At 44.7% G+C, this 18,853-nt stretch overlaps 1 protein-coding gene across 5 annotated transcripts in view; it reads right to left on the reverse strand.

Annotated features, from left to right (window-relative positions):
• The window catches only part of FGD5 (FYVE, RhoGEF and PH domain containing 5), a 151,898-nt gene extending 134,394 nt beyond the window's left edge, over positions 1-17,504 (reverse strand). For all 5 annotated transcript variants that reach the window (XM_054033581.1, XM_054033584.1, XM_054033583.1 and 2 more), the window contains exon 1: positions 17,270-17,504. In XM_054033581.1, coding sequence (XP_053889556.1) covers positions 17,270-17,282 — 13 coding nt within the window. In that variant the 5' untranslated portion in view covers positions 17,283-17,504. The remainder of the gene's footprint in view (positions 1-17,269) is intronic.
• Positions 17,505-18,853: the final 1,349 nt, after the last annotated feature.

Below are 18,853 nucleotides of genomic sequence, written 5' to 3' on the forward strand. Positions count from 1 at the left end.
ATTTGTAGCAATGCTTTTATCTGTATTGTAGACTGCAAAACAAATCCACATTCAGTTTGTTCTGCCAGCAATTTAAACGGTTAATTCAGACTTGTAAAACTGACATGAATGTTTACCAGCCCAAAGCACAAAATCTATTCCCCCACCTTTACTATGGTGACTGATAATGAAAAACTGAATGATATGTTACTTGCTGGTCAACTAATTTATTCACCCAGGGCGAAAGAATTTCTGAAGGGTTGGTTAAGTCTTTACATTAATTATGTAGCTGAGCTACAACACAGTGAATGAAATCCTTGTACCCTAAAATGAGGAGAGGTAATTGGTGTCAGCTTAAGTTCAGTTTTCAAAATGTATAACTTCTTCAGTTGCTTCACTGTTCAGAAGACACAACAACAATGTAAATGACAAGCCCACTTGGTAAGCAATTCTCTTTTATTTAAAGTACATTTTGGTGCTCATAAAAGTTGAACATGGATGGCCCTGGAAACTGAAGACTATGTTTTAGCTGAAGAAGAGCATAGGACACTGCAAGCTTTTTCCAGCCCACCAATATTGACGCCAGTATGTCAACGTGGGCTTGCTGGCCACACGCCTATAGGGTGAGGTGGTATTTAATTATCCATGTACATTCAGCCCTCAGGTGGTATTACTGCCAACAAGAGAGCCATTTAATGCCAATTTGTGGTGAGTTTTGTGATGTAGAGAATCATCCATTACAAACTAGACTGAGACCCTCAGTTCAGGTCACACAGGCCACAGAATAGCCATCAGATGACCTGGGCAAGGCATGAAGCAGTGAGGTTGAGATGAAAGGCTCAATATCTCATCACCATTCATATGAGCTATCTAATCACCTTTCTCAAACAATTTAATTTACTAGTTCCATATCTGGGGCGGGGGGCGGAAATGTGTACAGTACTAAGGTCCTATTGGTACTTTAAAAGCCTATTGTTAGGCTGTATTCATCCTAGCATATGCCCGTGTATCCCTGGTGACAGAAAGTTTATTCAGAGAGGGGTTGGAGCGGTTCAGGGTATCTGCAACCTCCAGTCTTTTTTTTTGGGTATCAGAGCCCCCAAATGGGTGCCATTGACCATGCCAGGGTTCATGGCCAGTGTGACTAGTAGTTGCACTGATTCCTTTTCCTAGCACCACAGCTTAAAGCTGCCTTCCCTTGTGGAACTGCCCAGCAAGTTAGCAGTGAACTGCAGTTTTGTAATACCCTGCACCTCTAGCATTTCATGGACACGTGCAACATTTTGTGACAAAAGAAGTTTTACCAAATGCAATTGTTTGGTGATGATTTTTAGAATGCTAAAAGCATTGTTTTGAAACCCCTTAATCAGAGCCAAGAAAACCATCCTGATTAAAATCATCTTTCTATTGGGATTCCCACCAAACCCAAAGATATTCAGAAGCAAAACTGCAGGGCTGCAATATTAAAATTGTCAAATATTATCCTGCAACTTTTTGGATTCAACAAGACTTTTTCTATATTAGTGTTAATAGCCTACAAAGTGTTAGGTCTCTTTGATACAATTTGTGGCAAGCTATGTGATTCGGGAAGTTTTCTACAGGGTATCACACACACTGCAGTCTTCTGAGGTGAAATGTCAGTTTCTTGCACTCTCTAGGTTTGCGTTTAACTATGCTGGTCATCTAGGTAAGCACCAGAATAAAGTGACTCAAGGATGGGGGATCTAGTCTGTTAATGAACAGCAGATACATCATTCATGCCAGTATGTGGACATGTCAGGAACACAAGCCAGAGATTTACAGATGCCCTGTTCCTCCCTGGAACAGGTTCAGCATGGAGAGCATTAGTGCAAGTTGCTATATAGCCCTGGCAAGACGTCTCATTTCTGTAATGGAGGAGCCACCTCAATGAGGGAGAGAGAGTAGGAGAGCATCTGTGCCCATTCTCCCCACTGCTCCCCGGTGACTGCCAATCAGGTGGTCAATCTGTTCGAGGTGTGGTGGTGGTGGTCATCATGCCTGTGATGTAGACATATCTGCCCACTGCTACTGGACTTGAGACCCCAACCTGGGCCACTGAATAGCCAACAAATGGTGACAACTTTACCTCACAACCATCCTGGACTGGATTTGACCTAACAGCCTAGAACGGAAAGGCTCCTTATCCCATAGCCTCCATGGTGCCCCATTTTTAATCAAAAGTCATATGAATTATGAACTCAGAATACACTGATAACTCCAATCAACAAAATAATGTTTTGCTCACAAGTATGATTTTATATGGCACTGCTCCCCAATTTCTGCAACCAAGTTTCTGTTTCTTAAAACACATGCTTAAGTAAACATTGTTATTAGATAAAATGTATATTTGGCTTATTGGATTTTCAGAGACATGACTGGAGTGTTTTTCTGAAATTCCTACCCTTGCTGCAATTGCTTCTAATATGCGGGTTGATGCTGTTGATTTGCATTCTTTGTTTTACTCAGAAACAATCTTCAAGCCACATCTTGAAGCCAGTGGGATTTAAGAACTGAGTTAAAACTGAGCAAAGCATCTCAGAATTTGCCCCAGAGAAATTAGAATTAGAATAAATTTGTTCATTAGGTCATCCATCCCAATCTCACAGAAACCAATGAAAACTTATTACAGTACATTCTCTAATGATTTGTCCTATCTAGTTTCCCATTTCCCAAGGAGGAGACCCTATTCAAACAAAACTGCTGCTGCTGAGGTCATCAGGTACATGTCTCCTGATCAGGAAGATCGAGGAGAAATCCTATCTAGAAGTCACGTGTATAGCAGCAGGGTCTAGACTGCCAGTAGTTCTGGCTACTTTAAGATGAACTGGATGGATGTTACAGGAGTGCTCTATAACGATATATAGGTAACTAGTTAATAGATAAGGTGCCAGTAGATGGCACTCAGAAATATGTAGCATAGATCCTAAATCTTGTAGAACTAATCAGACTTGTTATACAATGCAAATGGCTTCTGGCAGCTCTTTACATTGGCTTTTAATTGGGGAAATGCAAATGTAAGGGGCAAGGTCTCTGATGATTGGGTAAAAGGAAGATGAGGAAATCCCAGCATTCTGCCTGGGCAACTAGTGAAGGTCATTCAACACACTTCTCCTTGCTTCAGCTGCGCCAGTTGCAAAGGCACTGACCACTAAAGCCAAGTACGATAAGGGAAGAAGAATACAGTTACTGGATGCTAAGAAGGAAAGAAAAAAAGTCTAATCTCACTTAACTGTCAATGTTGGGCATTTTGATGTACTTTTAACATGCCACAAAATGCAACTACATGTATAACAATGGTCTGATAACATATATGCTAGCTCTAGAAATATCATACATAGCAAAAAAACTGAAATACATATATTCAAAGGTAAAATGACAATATGAGCATATCCTTATCAAACATTTACTGTAGTATTTGTAGCTTCCAGTGTCCAATCTCTATGAAGATTCCTTAATACCAAATCAGACAGTTGTTCTGAGGACAAAGGGAGTTGGGCTTCTGTTATTTCCATCTTTGTCTTCAGTATCTGCATCAGAGATGCTCCTCTGCTTAGTAATCAGAGTATAGCATCCTGCAGGCGCTTACCTCCTCAAGCTCCAGAAATGAATTCAATCAACACATTCTGCAACTGGCAAGTGGTATCTTTAAATGAGACTGTAAAAATAAAAATCCACTGATTGGATTATTTCAGCTAAATGATGGTCATTTTATTCACTTTAGGAATCTGCTACACCAGTGATTCCATTAATAAAAGAGAACTTTTTCTTTCCACAAATCAGATGGTCTCTGGAGAATCTCAGCATGTTGAGGGTCCATCAGCAGACAGAGGAAATCATTCTTCACCTTTATTGCTCCCCCATCATTAGCTGGGCTGGAGACTTGGGTGTAGAGTGAGAGATGACAGCTCAAAAAACAAGAGAGAGACAACTTCTCTGCCTCTCAACTGATCCTGAGACCTTTCTTCCAGTCCTCTACCTCCTTAGTTTTCATTTGAGATATCCGCAGCTCAAAGGTAGCAGTCAACTGTGTGGTCAGTTGTTCTGAAGGAGCTAGATATTCCAGGCCAAGCACAAAGCACACATGTTGAAGGAGATATCTTGCCTCAGTGGATTTGAAAAGAAATACCAATGTATGGGGGGAAATAAGAGAGGCTTAAAGCAGGTGTGCAGTAAGAAGAGAAAGCTATATAATCTCACAGTCTCCAATACAGTTGTTTTCTCCCTCTCCACACCATCTTCTGCTGCTACTAATCAGGTTGTATGACTAATAATGTCTTACATTTTATAGACCACTGTTCACTCGAAAGCACTTTACAAACTTTTTGGAATGAAATAATTTTACCACCGCCAAAGCAACCACTCCATGCATTGTTTCGGCAGAGGAAGTAAAGAATACTGTACCCAGCTGAAAATGAAGGGCCACAGAATGTATCTGAATCTGGCCAGGGAACCAGGATTTTTCTATCTATCCATCTCATGCATGTTTAAGAGATGCATTTCTAGAATTACATACAAAGCTCCCAAATTTTCGCCAGCTCTATGTGCATCATTTTATGTAAAGCATTTAAGGAGTATTTAGTTATTCTCAAATAATTTTCATATACACAAACTTCAATTGTTTAAAAAATGGTGTGGATTTAGTGATTACCAGAACAGCCCTTCAGTGGCATGACTGGTACAGTATGTAGCCTTGTTCACAGTAGTTTGCTGGTATGAATTAGCGATCAGTGGCCTAATTTTCCCACTGTGCCAGCCTTTGTTCACTTCAGGATGCTTCCTCTCTCTGTTATAACTGCTCACCGTGTTGCTCTTGCCCTTCACAAAGTTTGTAAAATAGTTTGTTTACTTCTTTTTTTTTATGTACAAATGTTTATTTTTCTTTTCTTTTTAAAAATCATGAAATAAAAGCAAATCTGTCCCAGCACAATGGATCCCTATGAGCCTTTGATGATCAGGGCAATTCCACTTTGGGTATGTTTGTTTCTGCTTCCGTTGGACTCTGAGCCACTTAAGAAGATTCTAACATAACTTATTAAAGGGCAAAAATAACATCACACCATAAGAAATGTGCTTGTTTATAAATAATAAGAATGCATGTTTATTTCAAGTTGTGAATCTTTGTGTTTGGGAGAGAGAGACACCCTGTGCCTAAGGGAAGCTGTTTGGGACCAGATGCTCTTTTAGTCTTCTCCTCCCCTTATTGTTTGAAGCTTCCTAGTTAGCCACTGCGTCTTCCTCTCCTTGACTACCTTCCTCCTGGTGAGCATGAATTCCAACAGGGTTGCATCCCTTTCACAATGCACATTAAATGGCAATCCCTGACCACCAGCTGAGTCATCAGGGAGTGAACGGCAGCTTGTTTACCCATCCTGTAAAGGCATCCAAATCACACTGCCATCATCTCAAAGGTTCTTTTAATGATACATAGATTTGCTCATGAGTCCCTTTAGATATCTTTTGTGCTGGAGCTTGAAGACCAGAAAAGAGAAGGAAAGTGTTCTTCAGGGTGCAGCTGTTATCACCTGAAACATTGCAAAATGTCTATTTACTAATATTCTCCAAACCTGGTCATTCGTCAAAATGAATATGGTTTCGTATTTACTGAAGGTTTAAGTAAAGCCATCAGGGACTTGGTGGACTTGGTTTGAACATCTAGTTGAATGCTGATATTTCAAGCAAAGCAGGCACGTTTGTAAATATGTTCTAGGCCAATGGTTCTTGAGCTGTGGTCTGCAGTGCTGCTTTGGCTACAAGGGTGAAGCATCCATGAGTCTTCAAGATGCTGTTAGCAACAGTCCAGGTTGTTGGTAGCTAGGATTCAGTTCAGGAGTGTTTTAGAGTTCCAAAAGGCTTTTTGCATACCACAGAAATTCAAGCACCTTTGTGTAGCCTGTTTAGCGGCTCAATCTCTTATGTTGGATGTTCCTTTGGCATAAACTTGACAGAACAAGGAGCAATGGTCTCAAGTTGCAGTGTGGGAGGTTTAGGTTGGATATTAGGAAAAACCTTTTCACTAGGAGGGTGGTGAAGCACTGGAATGGGTTACCTACGGAGGTGGTGGAATCTCCTTCCTTAGAGGTTTTTAAGGTCTGGCTTGACAAAGCCCTGGCTGGAATGATTTAGTTGGGGATTGGTCCTGCTTTGAGCAGGGGGTTGGACTAGATAACCTCCTGAGGTCCCTTCCAACCCTGATATTCTAGGATTCTAAATTCAACCATGAGCAAATATTCAGACAACCCAAAACTGGAGAGACAGCTAGCACAGAGGAAGACAGACCAAACTGCATAGTTCATTGATTCACAAAGTTTAAGGCCAGAAGAGACCATTAGAACATCTAGTCTGACCTCCTGTATATCACAGGCCGCTAAATTTTACCCATTTATTCCTGTATTAAGCCCAATAATGTATGTTTGACTAAAGCATGCTTTCCAGAGAGGCATCCAGTCCTGATGTGAAGACATCAAGCGATGGAGAATCCACCATGTCCCTTTGTGTTCTGTTCCAGTGGTTAATCACTCTCACTATTCAAAATGGGTGCCTGATTTCCAACTTTAATTTGTCTGGCTTCAGCATCCAGCTATTGGTTCTTGTTATGCCTTTTTCCATTAGATTAAATAGCTCTTTAATACTGAGTAGTTTCTCCCCAGGAAGATACTTATACACTGTAATCAGGTCACCTCTCAACCTCCTTTTTGGTAGATGTCATTATAAGGCATTTTCTCCAATCCTTGAATCGTTTTTGTGGATCTTTTCTGCACTCTCTAATTTTTCAACAGCTTTTTAAAAATGAGGACACCAGAACTGTATTCCAGGATCAGTCTCACCAATGCCATATACAGAGGCAAAATCACCTCCATGATCCTATTCATTACTCCCTTATTTATACATCCAAGGATTTCAGTAGCCCTCTTCCACACAGCAGTGAACTTGGGAGCTCATATTGAGTTGCTTGTCTACTATTAAACTTAACTCCTTTTCAGAGTCTCATAGACTCATAGACTCATAGACATTAAGGTCAGAAGGGACCATTATGATCATCTGGTCTGACCCCCTGCATGCTGCAGGCCGCAAGACCCTTCCCTGGACTCTACCGTTGAAGTCCCCAATCCTGTGTTTTAGTGACTTCAATCGGCGGAGACCCTCCTGCTAGTGATCCCTGCCCCATGCTGCGGAGGAAGGCGAAAAACCTCCAGAGGCTCAGCCAATCTACCCTGGAGGAAAATTCCTTCCCGACCCCAAATATGGCGATCAGTAATACCCCGAGCATATAGGCAAGAGTCTCTAGCCTGACCCTTGTTGGCCATTATGCTGTTCATGTACCATTGCTTGGTTTTCCTTGGCTACTATGTTTTATCATTAAACCATTCCCTCCATAAACTTATCCAACTTAATCTTAAAACCAGACAGGTCCGTCGCCCCCACCGTTTCCCTCGGAAGGCCGTTCCAATATTTCACCCCTCTGATGGTCAGAAACCTTCGTCTAATTTCAAGCCTAAACTTCCCCCCGGCCAGTTTGTATCCATTCGTTCTCATGTCCACATTAGTACTAAACTGGAATAATTCCTCTCCCTCCCTTGTATTAACCCCTCTGATATATTTAAAGATAGCAATCATATCCCCCCTCAGCCTTCGCTTTGTCAGACTAAACAACCCAAGCTCCTCTAATCTCTTTTCATACGACAGGTTTTCCATTCCTCTGATCATCTTAGTTGCCCTTCTCTGCACCCGTTCCAGTTTGAGTTCATCTTTTTTAAACATTGGAGACCAGAACTGCACACAGTACTCCAAATGAGGTCTCACCAGCGCCTTATACAACGGAAGCAGGACCTCCCTATCTCTACTAGATATACCTTGCCTAATGCATCCCAAGACCGCATTGGCTTTTTTCACCGCCACGTCACATTGCCGACTCATAGTCATCCTGCGGTCTACAAGGACCCCTAGGTCCTTCTCCTCTTCCGTTACTTCTAACCAATGCGTCCCCATCTTGTAACTAAAATTGTTATTATTCGTCCCCAAGTGCATCACCTTACACTTTTTACTATTAAATTTCATCCTATTTCTGATACTCCAATTCACAAGCTCATTCAAGTCTCCCTGCAGAGTATCCCTATCCTCCTCCGAGTTTGCAACTCCTCCCACCTTCGTTTCATCCGCAAACTTTATCAGCCCACTCTTGCAATCGGTCCCGAGGTCAGTTATAAATAGATTAAATAAGATGGGTCCCAAAACCGAACCTTGAGGCACTCCACTAGTAACCTCCCTCCAACCCGACAATTCACCCTTTAATACGACCCGCTGCATTCTCCCCATTAACCAATTCCCTATCCACCTCTGGATTTTCATATCGATCCCCATGTTTTTCATTTTAACCAATAGTTCCTCATGGGGTACTGTATCAAACGCTTTACTGAAATCCAGGTATATTAGGTCCACCGCATTTCCCTTATCTAATAAGTCCGTTACTTTCTCAAAGAAGGAGATCAGATTCGTTTGGCACGATCTGCCCTTCGTAAAACCATGCTGTAATTTATCGCATTTGCCATTAACTTCAAGGTCCTCAACTAGTTTCTCTTTCAGAATCTTCTCCAGCACCTTGCACACTACTGATGTTAAACTAACAGGCCTATAGTTACCCGGGTCACTTTTTTTCCCTTTCTTGAAAATAGGAACCACATTGGCTATTCTCCAGTCTAACGGGACTACCCCCGAGTTTACAGATTCATTAAATATAGTCGCTAATGGGCCTGCTATTTCCCGCGCCAATTCCTTCAATATTCTCGGATGAAGATCGTCCGGTCCACCCGACTTAGTCCCATTAAGGCGTTCTAGTTTTGTTTCTACCTTGGATGCGGTAATCCCCCATCCCGTATGCCCCTCTGTAACTGTGCTAGTATCCCTAATACCTTCATTGGCCTCATTAAACACCGATGCAAAATATTCATTGAGATATTGCGCCATGCCTAGATTATCTTTAATCTCCTCTCCGGCTATAGTCTTCAGCGGTCCCACTTCTTCTTTCTTTGCTTTCTTCCTATTTATATGGCTGTAAAACCTCTTACTATTACTTTTAATTCCCCTCGCTAAGTCCAACTCTTCCCGGCCTTTGGCCTTTCTCACTCTATCTCTACATTCTCTGACTTCACTAAGGTAAGTTTCCTTACTGATCCCTCCCCTCTTCCACTCTTTGTACGCTTTCTGTTTTTTCCTAATTGCCCCTTTCAGCCGGTCGCTCATCCAGCTCGGTCTAAATCTCTTGCTTAGTAATCTTTTTCCCTTTTTGGGGATACAGGCCTCTGACAGCTCTTGCATCTTTAACTTAAAGTAATCCCAGGCTTCTTCTGCCTTTAGGTCCCTTAATACGTTTGCCCAATCCACTTCCCTTACCAGTCCCCTTAATTTGTTAAAATTGGCCATTTTAAAATTATAAACCCTAGTCTTTGACTTAATTCTGGTACTCTTTCCATTTAGTTTAAAGCGAATTAGCTCATGATCACTGGAGCCCAAGTTGTCCCCCACTACCACTTCCTCAACAAGGTCCTCACTACTTACCAGAATCAAATCTAAAATGGCCTCCCCCCTCGTCGGCTCAGCTACCACTTGATAAAGGAATTGATCCGCAAGCACATCTAGGAACATCTGAGCCCTATTATTGCTACTAGCGTTTGTTCCCCAATCTATATCCGGGAAGTTAAAGTCCCCCAATCCTTAGAGTCATTGCTTTCCAAGACACAGTCCCCAATTACGTAGGTACAGCCAGCATTCATCGTTCCTAGATGTATAGCTTTGCACTTGGCTGTATTAAAACTCATTTTGTTTGAATGGGCCTGGTTTACCAAGTGGTTCAGAGCTCTCTGTCTGACAGCCCTGTCCTCATCATTATTTACCACTCTGCCAATCTTTGTGTCATCCATACATTTGATCAGCAGTGATTTTATATTTTCTGCCGGATGAAAATGTTGAATAGCATCAGGCGCAGTACTGATCCCTGCAGAACCCTACTAGACACATCCCCATTCAATGATGATTTCCCATTGATGACTATTTTGAGATCTGTCAGCGAGCCAGTTCCTAATCCAGTCAATGTGTGCTTTAGTGATATTGTATAGTGCTAATTTTTTGATCAGAATGTCAGGTGGTACTGAGTCAAATGCCTTACAAAAGTCTGTTTTATCTACTCAGTTATCTTTATAAACCAAACCTGTAATCTCCTCGAAGAATTAAATCAGGCTTGCGACCTGGGCAACTTCCACATTAACAAATCCCTTCCCAGAGGGACAGGGAATAAGTAGCACAAATATAAACTGAATGAAGGGGCCAGAATCACCCAAAGCAAACTCATTTTCATCTCATGTAGCCAAACACTGTAATTGCTGTAAGGAATACAGAGGATTCAGGGAAGGAAATGAAGAAACAGTGTGAGGATCAGCCTTCTAGGCAATTCAGAATCTCTGCATGTTCATGTTGCTGAAATATTCTCTCTTATCTCTCAGCACTATTGTTATTATTTATTTATATGACCATAGTACGTAGGACCCCAAGCATGGAGCAGGTTCCCATTTGTCCTAGGTGCTGTACAAACACAGACCAAAAAGGCAGTCTGTGCCCCAAAGAGCTTACAAGTTAAATCTAAGACAAGAGACAAGAAACACAGACAGATGGGGGAGTACAAGGAAACAATTATACAATATTCAGTTTGATAGGCGATGGTATGAGTTCACTAGTAGTCTAACTGTAGTCACGGTTTGTGTAGGCATCGTGGAAAAGGACAGTTTGAAGGAGGATAGTGAGGTAGCTTTGATGATGTTTGCAGGGAGCTTCTCCCAAGTGTGAGGGCCAGCATGGGAAAAAGCACAAAGGTGTTTGTTTGAAAATTTAACAAGTGGACGATGGAGCCTGGCATCAGAGGAGGGAGTTGACATCTTAATAGTGAATGAGAGATGATAGGTAGGGTGGGATAGGCAATGGAGGGTCTTGAAAATGAAAACAAATAACTCCTGTTTGATGTGTTGGAGAAGGTGGAGCCAGTAGAAGGATGCAAAGAGAGGGCTGACATGGTCAAAAGATTCTTTGCTGGATTCCCACAGTGGAAATCACTCCCCGAACACAGGGTGAAAGAAGTAATGACATGGAATCTTTCCTATATCTCCTCTTTCTACACTATGATGGAGCAATGGAAAACTGGGCCATGCTTTGAATCTGTCACATCATAACATTCTGGACCTGAAGAAAATGTAGAAATACAGATGGGTCCCAAAGCCTAGCTTGGAAAGCTCAGCCTACTCTCCATTAGCATGAAAGGCAGAATGGATGTGTCTTTTCCTACTCTCCAGCTGGCCATAGAACTAATAGGGGTCTCCTAATCACTGGACACATTCTTTCTCTGTTCTGCTCCTTCCCTCTGGAGTTACCAAAACCAGCCAAAATGCTCAACTGCACCGCTGTAATTTGCTCCTCAGACCTGTAATTACTGGTGGATTGATCAAGCTCCTCAGTTATGCAGCTGTGATCACAACTGAAGAAAAGGTATCTACCAATAATGGATTGTGTTAAGGGGCTAACAGCATCCCTGGCTTACCTCCATTTGCCTTCAATGGAGCAAAACCAGGAATGAATTTTGGCCCCATGTGCATATGGTAAAGTGATGCTCTCATTCAGAATAATGCTTCCATAGAAAGTGTCATCCTGAATATCTAGGGTGGGGGGAGGGGGACAGACAGCAAACTATTAAAGTTCTAAAATCAGAGTTAGCTTCTCAGCTGGTCAGCCTATTGTCAACCCCCCTCCCCGCTGCCCAATAATGCTGTGTGCTATGTGGTGTATAAAGTAATCAGAGAGCAGAGTCCTAAACTTCATTTATTTCATGTCCACTCTGAAGTGCTGGGTCCAAAATAGCAATTATCATTCTGCAGGATACCCAAACCAGCCAAAAAACCAGTGTTTAATAGGCCTTCATAGATCAGACATTTTACCATCATTCAGAATTTAGATTAATATGTAGCATATGCTGTGGAACCTGCTCCGATACGTTACAGAGATGAAATTAGATGAGCTGGAGTGATTTACAAGGAAAGTGTAAATCCATTGAGGGGACGCCACTTGTGTTATAAACCATTGGAATTGTCATCACCAGGACTCTAGGATGTACGGTAAATAACTCCAAGATGTCATTAACTTCACACCGCTGACTGCAGATCTTTTGTTGTTCTATATTTATGACATATGGGTCCCTCACTGTGTGTTTCAAACCATTTGAAATAAGTGAAAGTGACATAGGATGGGATTTTCAAAAGAACCTAAATGATTTAGGAGCCTAGAGGTAAAATTTTCAGTGGGACTGAGGATCCTAAGTCATTCAACATTTTTATTTTCACTTATTAGAGTCTGTGCTTTAAGGGCCTGTCAGAATTCAGCAGACTTCAATGGGCTTAGATCAGGCCCTATCTGACTGTTTTTAAAATAAGGTCTCCTGAATACCCATTTAAGTGGCAGATCTGAATTTTCAAAAAAAGGCCATAACTCTCTTATGTCATTTTGTCTTTTAACTGGAATGTTAGTACCCAGGATTTCAGAGCAGATACCACTCTGCAAAGATAACATGCATTCTAATACAGTTATTGGACTCTGTTGTTCTGAGATAGGATCAATGGTTTATGACTTTGGAATATCAAATCAATAGGTTCCAACTTTCTCTTACTTTAGAACTTTATTGCCACAATTCATAAATATAATACAGTCATATACCATCTGTGATGAAGTGGGGGATTTTCTTGTTTTTTCCTTCTTTTCCAATGGTTTGCATGCAGTGGGGTTGGGAGTCAGTTTCCCTGGGTGTTACTGGTTTAATGAGGTGAGGGGAGAGGGAGTTTGTTGTTACAGAGGACCGGAGAGGGAACTTGGGACCACAGCCGATGGCCTGGAGAATGGATACCCCAGCGACTGGTGACCTGACGACCCGGAGACTCAGCGCAGGAGTCACAGCCGGTTCTGGCCAATGGGAGGACAATGGGCTGCAGAGTGAGGACCCAGTGACCTAACCAGCTGGTTCCAGCCAGAGGACAGAATTGAGGAGAGGAGGCCCCAGTTTACAACCCTGTTTACCTGGGGAGAAGACAATGGACAGAGGCGGGGCCTGGAGCCGGTGATCTCAGAGGCCCAGCTGGGAAGCGGGGGGAGGGGCCTCTGGGCTGGAGAGGGGGAGCAGGCAGAGCCCACTGGGATGCAGATCGAGTGGGGTGTGCTGGGCTGAGGGAGGCCAGGCCTGAGGCCCTGAGAGTTTCCTGTGCTGTGTTCAGTTGCTCAATAAACTCTCCTGTTTTACACTGGATGAGAGTCACTCCGGTCTAGAGAACAGGGTTGCATCAACCCCTTCGGGGGGTGGAGGCCCCAGGGGTCCAGAGCGAGTGGACTCCCTGAGGGGGCCCACGGCGAGAGATGGACGTGCTCAGGCTCAGAGAGGTGGAGGGGCCTGACCCCGAGAGAGAGTGGACCCCCGAGAAAGGCTGTCTCACTGAAAGGGGCACCCCCCACGGACCGCATGGGGCCAAGAGTGGGCACGATCTGTGAGTCCGTGACACCATCCTACAGAGAAGCATTACTGGGGAAAGCTACAACCTAAAGTCCACGTGTACCAAATTGAGTGGAAAGCCTGCTTTTAAATGGAAATGATTAATTTGAATACCAAAAGCTCTGGTCCTTAATCATGTATCAAACTTTACTCACGTGAGTGGTATCATTGATTCAATGGGTTGAAAAGTTATGCACCTGCAGATATTTGCAGGATTGGGGGCTTAGACTGGCTATCTAGAAAAAAATATACGTACAACATCCAAATGATCAAAACTTAATATATGCCATTAGTTTAATATCCCAATAACTAAATGGCTCTGGTGTCTCAATGAAAGCTACGGTTTTACAGCTACTTCCCAACAGGAAGCCCTGACTGCAAAAATAGAGAGCTTATACCCTCCTGTCATTTCACGTGCAGGTCCCATTGAAATCAATAGGAGAGTTTCATGAAAGTCTATGGCAGTAGGATATGGCTTCAGTTTAAAGAGCAGGTATGCTGGTAGCTTCCTGCAGATTTTTTAAAGTAGTTTCACATTTATTATATTCGATAAGAATTTTTAAAATGATACCAGGTGGTTTACATTTTTTAACAACTGGAAGTGTTTTGATTTTGTTAATTGCAATTTTCCTTTTGTGTGGCATGATTTCAGCCCCCATGAAGCCACTGAATAATTAGAGGAAGGATGGTCTTGTGGTTAAGGATTGGATTGGATCTGAGGCGAGCTGGTTGCAATTTTTGGAACCTCCATGGACTTCCTCTGTGACCTTGAACAAATCATAAGAATAAGAACAAAAGAATGGCCATACTGGGTCAGACCAAAGGTCCATCAAGACCAGTATCCTGTCTACCAACAGTGACCAATGCCAGGTGTCCCAGAGGGAGTGAACCTAACAGGTAATGATCAAGTGATCTCTCTCCTGCCATCCATCTCCACCATCTGACAAACAGAGGCTAGGGACACCATTCCTTACCCATCCTGGCTAATAGCCATTAATGGACTTAACCTCCATGAATTTATCTAGTTCTCTTTTGAGTGACCAAGTCACTTAATCTTGGTCTGCCTCAACTCCCCCATGGGGATAATCATATTTCCTCTCTCCCTTGTCTATGAAGATTGTAAATTCTTCGGAGGCACAGACTATGTCCTAATATGCATAGTACAGTGCCTAGCACCGTGGCACTCTGATCTTGGTTGAGTCCACTAATTGCTACTGTAATATAAATAATATATTGGAACACATGGACTTGCCTCAATTAATAAGCAAAACTCTCCTCTGAACTCAATGGAGAGTTGCTTCACACTGATGGATACATTCTTTATGTTGCTGTGGATCAAATAATTATTGCTAATAAAACTTACAGTCTTATAAAGTAATAAGCCTGATAGTGCTGACAGTGCACATTGCTCTGAAACTGGGATCAGGCTGGAGTCCCTGCGTATTAAATTGTGTCAAGATGAAGTTTTTAAACCAATGCCAAAAAGCCACTCTTTACCAGATGGCTAAACTTGGAATGAGCTTCTCTGGCACAAAGCAGAAAGGGGTCCAAGCTGGCCAGGGAAGGTTAGGAAAAAAGAATTAAAATGTTACTTTTTGAGTGGGCAAAGAGAATGCAACTCCCCTCCCACCACCACCACCACCATCACCATCACACCACCACCTGTCCAGGGAGCCGTTAGTTTGCTTAACACAGATTCACCGTTCCCAACACATGTGGGTCTGAAAGTGAGTGTGACTATGGCAGGAAAACCTCTGGGCTCCATGATGCGTCATCTCAAGCAGGGAACTGAATAGCCTTCATCATCTGAGGGAATGAAACAAAATGGAAGAGTTGGGGGTTGGGGCAGGGGACCTATTTCTACTCCACCAACCCACTGGATGTGGCACTGTATTTTCAAAAGAGCTCGGCACTAGAGCTGATTGCAATTTTTCATTGACTTTCCCCCCCTCCTAGAAACAAAAGGGTCCCTGGGAAATTTTCATGTTGGCCAAAACATTCCTATCGTTCAATGAAAAACAAAACATTTCTTATTTTTAAAAGTTTGTGGTTTAGTATTTTTCCTCCGCCCCCTCTCCCAGTAGGGGAAAAAAAAGACTAATAGAGGGAAAAACGCAATAACAAAAATTTGTGTTGTCAAAAAATGGGGGAAATTCTGCTTTTTTTTAAGTTGTCTTTCCAAAATGTTCACCATAAACACGTCCCTTTTCGCCAGCTCTACTCAGCACCCAGCACTCAGCTCTGAATGGGAGCTCCCAGGTCCTGAGCACGTCTCAAAATCTGACCTCTTCATTCTAAGAGGAGCTGAGCAATTTTGAAATCTGTCCCCTAACTCTGTGCAAAGAGATTCCTCCTGGTGAAACCCCTGTATAAGGCGTGTGCCATCTACCGGTAAGGGTCTCTTTAGGACCTGGCTTTTTGGAACTCAGGGCAGGAGAATGGAGGGGAGAAATGGCCAGAGACAGACGGTGAAAACTCGTGTGTTACAATAAATGACTGGTCTAAAAATCTGCCTGCTCTGAGGCGCACAGTTCGGGAGCGTCCTTTGCTTGCATCAGGTGCATTCTAGGTGGAAAATCTATACTTGTGGCAAACGATGCTGTGATCTTACAGGTTAAAAATATCTCGTTTATTTCACACGCGCTGAGTCCCCCCAGCCCCCCACAGCCAGCACTTCGCCGCCGAGGGAGAAGAGAAAGGAACCCCCCCCACACACCCCGTTACTCCAAACCGCAAATCTGTTCACAAAGTCAACCGCAAAATAAACCGCAGTCAGACAGGATCAGCGTAACAAACACCGCAGTAAAGCACCGCTCCTCCCTTCTCCCGGCCCGGCTACGCGCCGAGGAGCAAACGGGGCAAGGCGGGGGAGAAAAGTTGGGCATCTCCAAGTTGCCACCAAATCAGCAAGGCGCTAAAACACCCCTTAGGGCTCCAGCATCGATGTGTCAACTTTCCTGCTTGCCAAAGAGTTTCTCACATCACCCATCCACCCGCCCCTAACCTACAGCGCATTTAGCTCTGTGTGTGTCAGGCAGTTCCCTTCTAGTGATTAATACAATCCACCTTAACCACCTACTTGTCTAGTGCTGGAACTAGGGGAGCTGCAGCACCTCCTGGCTTGAAGTGCGTCCCATGCTATCCAGGGTTTACAGTTCGGTTCAGTGGCTCTCAGCATCCCCACTGTAGGATCTGGTCCGCCACCCCTAGCCCCTGAAGCCCCGCGCACTGTTTTGCAGGTTTCACTGGACCAAGGCACCCTTTATAAACCGCATCCTGACCAGACCAGGACCGTGCCATTATTTCGGAGTGGAAGCCAATGTGTGTCTCCCCGCCACAAGCCCCTTGTCCGTGCTTCTGATTTGCCAGGGAATAAACAAAACCAAGAAGGAAATGGGGGTGAAGGGCAAAAGCAAAGACGAGCGAGAGGGGTGGGGGAAGGCGCAGCTCTCTCCCCCTTGGCTGTCCTGTGGCCATGCTGAGCACAGCCCTGTTACACAAGAGCTGCGCTCAACTTTAGCGAGACAGGGCGGGCGAGGTAATAATCTCTCTTCGGAGCAACATGTGTTGGCGAGAGGAGACACTGCGCCCGCTCCGCGTGGGTCAGTCCCCCCACCCCGCTCCCCAGGAGCGAGCCCTTTGCCGCCCCAGACCCTCCTCCCCTTCCCAAGCCCCATCAGGCCCCCAGGAGCCGGCACTCACCTGCGTTGCTCATCTCCCCCAACTTTCAGGTCTCCCGCCCTCAGATCATGGTCCTGCACGCCTGGGTCGGTCGCACCTCCTTCCCTCCCGGAGCTGGAGCGGGGTCGGTGTGGGGCTGAGAAGGGAGGGGATAACTAGTCAGCAGTGGCCGTGGGGGGTGTGGGGGGGTGTCGGCTCAGGAGGCGCGATCCATGCTTAGCCTGGCAAGGCAGACTGGCTGAGGCAGCTGCTTGGGTCCCGCTCTGATCGCAGCGCACTGGCCAGGGCTCGCCACCGCCTCCTCCTCACAGGCATTTCCCTTCCTTTCCTGCAGAGGAAGCCCTTTGGCTCGCTCAGGGATTGAAAGCTGCAGTGCAACAAGGGGGGAGGGGGGGGCACGGATGCCAAACAAACAGATTTAAAGGGACAGCAGCTGTTCTGTCTCCCACCCCCCTGTATGTCACACACACAGTTCAGGATCTTGCATACGCTCCAGGAGTGTGAATGCGGCTTGCACAAGCGGGGGGTGGGGGAGAAGACAGGGGGATGGAAAGAGAGGCTTCTCCTCCCTGGTAGCGTTTGGAAAAGGAAATCAGGAATGTGGAAGTTTGGGCATGGCGCTAAAAGGCCAGGGAAACCGGCACTCTGGGCCGTTTCCTCCCCAGATCCTGCAGCCGCAGGGTGCGGAGGATTGAACGAGCCTTGCCAAGCACCGGTTGTTTCACAGACGAGCCCGGGATGTGCAGAGAGGGCGGCTCACCGACCTCCCCTGGAGCTCAGAACAGAGCATTTCTGCCCAGCTCGGCTGAGGTTCGCTCCCGGTTCCCGCACGGCACGTCCCTGCAGAGAGAACCCAAGGCACTGGAGTGTCTGTATGAAACGATCGGTAGCCACGGGTAGAGTGTGTGGATACGGGGCAAGTGAAAGGGCGTGAAAACTAGAAGGAGTTCCTCGCACAAAAGCAGCCTCTTGCCCCGACACAAGGGCAATTTAAAGGAAAGGTTTGCGTGGTCTCCTCCTGTTCTCCCCCTCTTTTTAGCTAGCCCTGCCTTCGTCTCTGTGACCAGCCTTTTCTGCGCAGAAATAACGGGGGAGACAGCAAGTCTCCCTCTTCCTTCCTTCCTTCCCACCAAACGTGTGTCTATGTTCTGGCTCTAAACACGCCGTGACTCCCCAAAGAAGGAATCCGTCTGCCCCCCATCCGCTCAATAGTTGTGTGGTTTGCAGTAGACTTTGCTAAATAGAGCCCTGATCCTGCAGTCTTTACTCAGGAGAGTAAGGATTACTCGTGCGAGTGAGTGCTGTCAGCTGGAGTCCGGTGTTCTTATGTGCTATTAGCTTCAGTCCAAAGCTTCAAGACCTTGGCGTGGTTCCCCACTGTCCTCAGGAGTTTCAAAAATAAATCCGTGGGGCTAGAAAATGTCCATTCTACAAAGGTGAGAGATTCCCCCACCTCCAATTTGGTAAACTCACTATTATGAATTTATGGGGATAAGAGAGGAAACGCCGGGCTCTTGAACCCCTTGTAAAGGTAGGATCATCATAGGCTGCAACTCCATGAGCCAAGGGGTTTGGTGTGCAGGTAGGTGCCTGCTATAGACTCTA

The sequence above is a fragment of the Malaclemys terrapin genome, chromosome 7 (assembly GCF_027887155.1).
Source record: "Malaclemys terrapin pileata isolate rMalTer1 chromosome 7, rMalTer1.hap1, whole genome shotgun sequence".
Lineage (NCBI taxonomy): Eukaryota > Metazoa > Chordata > Testudines > Emydidae > Malaclemys > Malaclemys terrapin.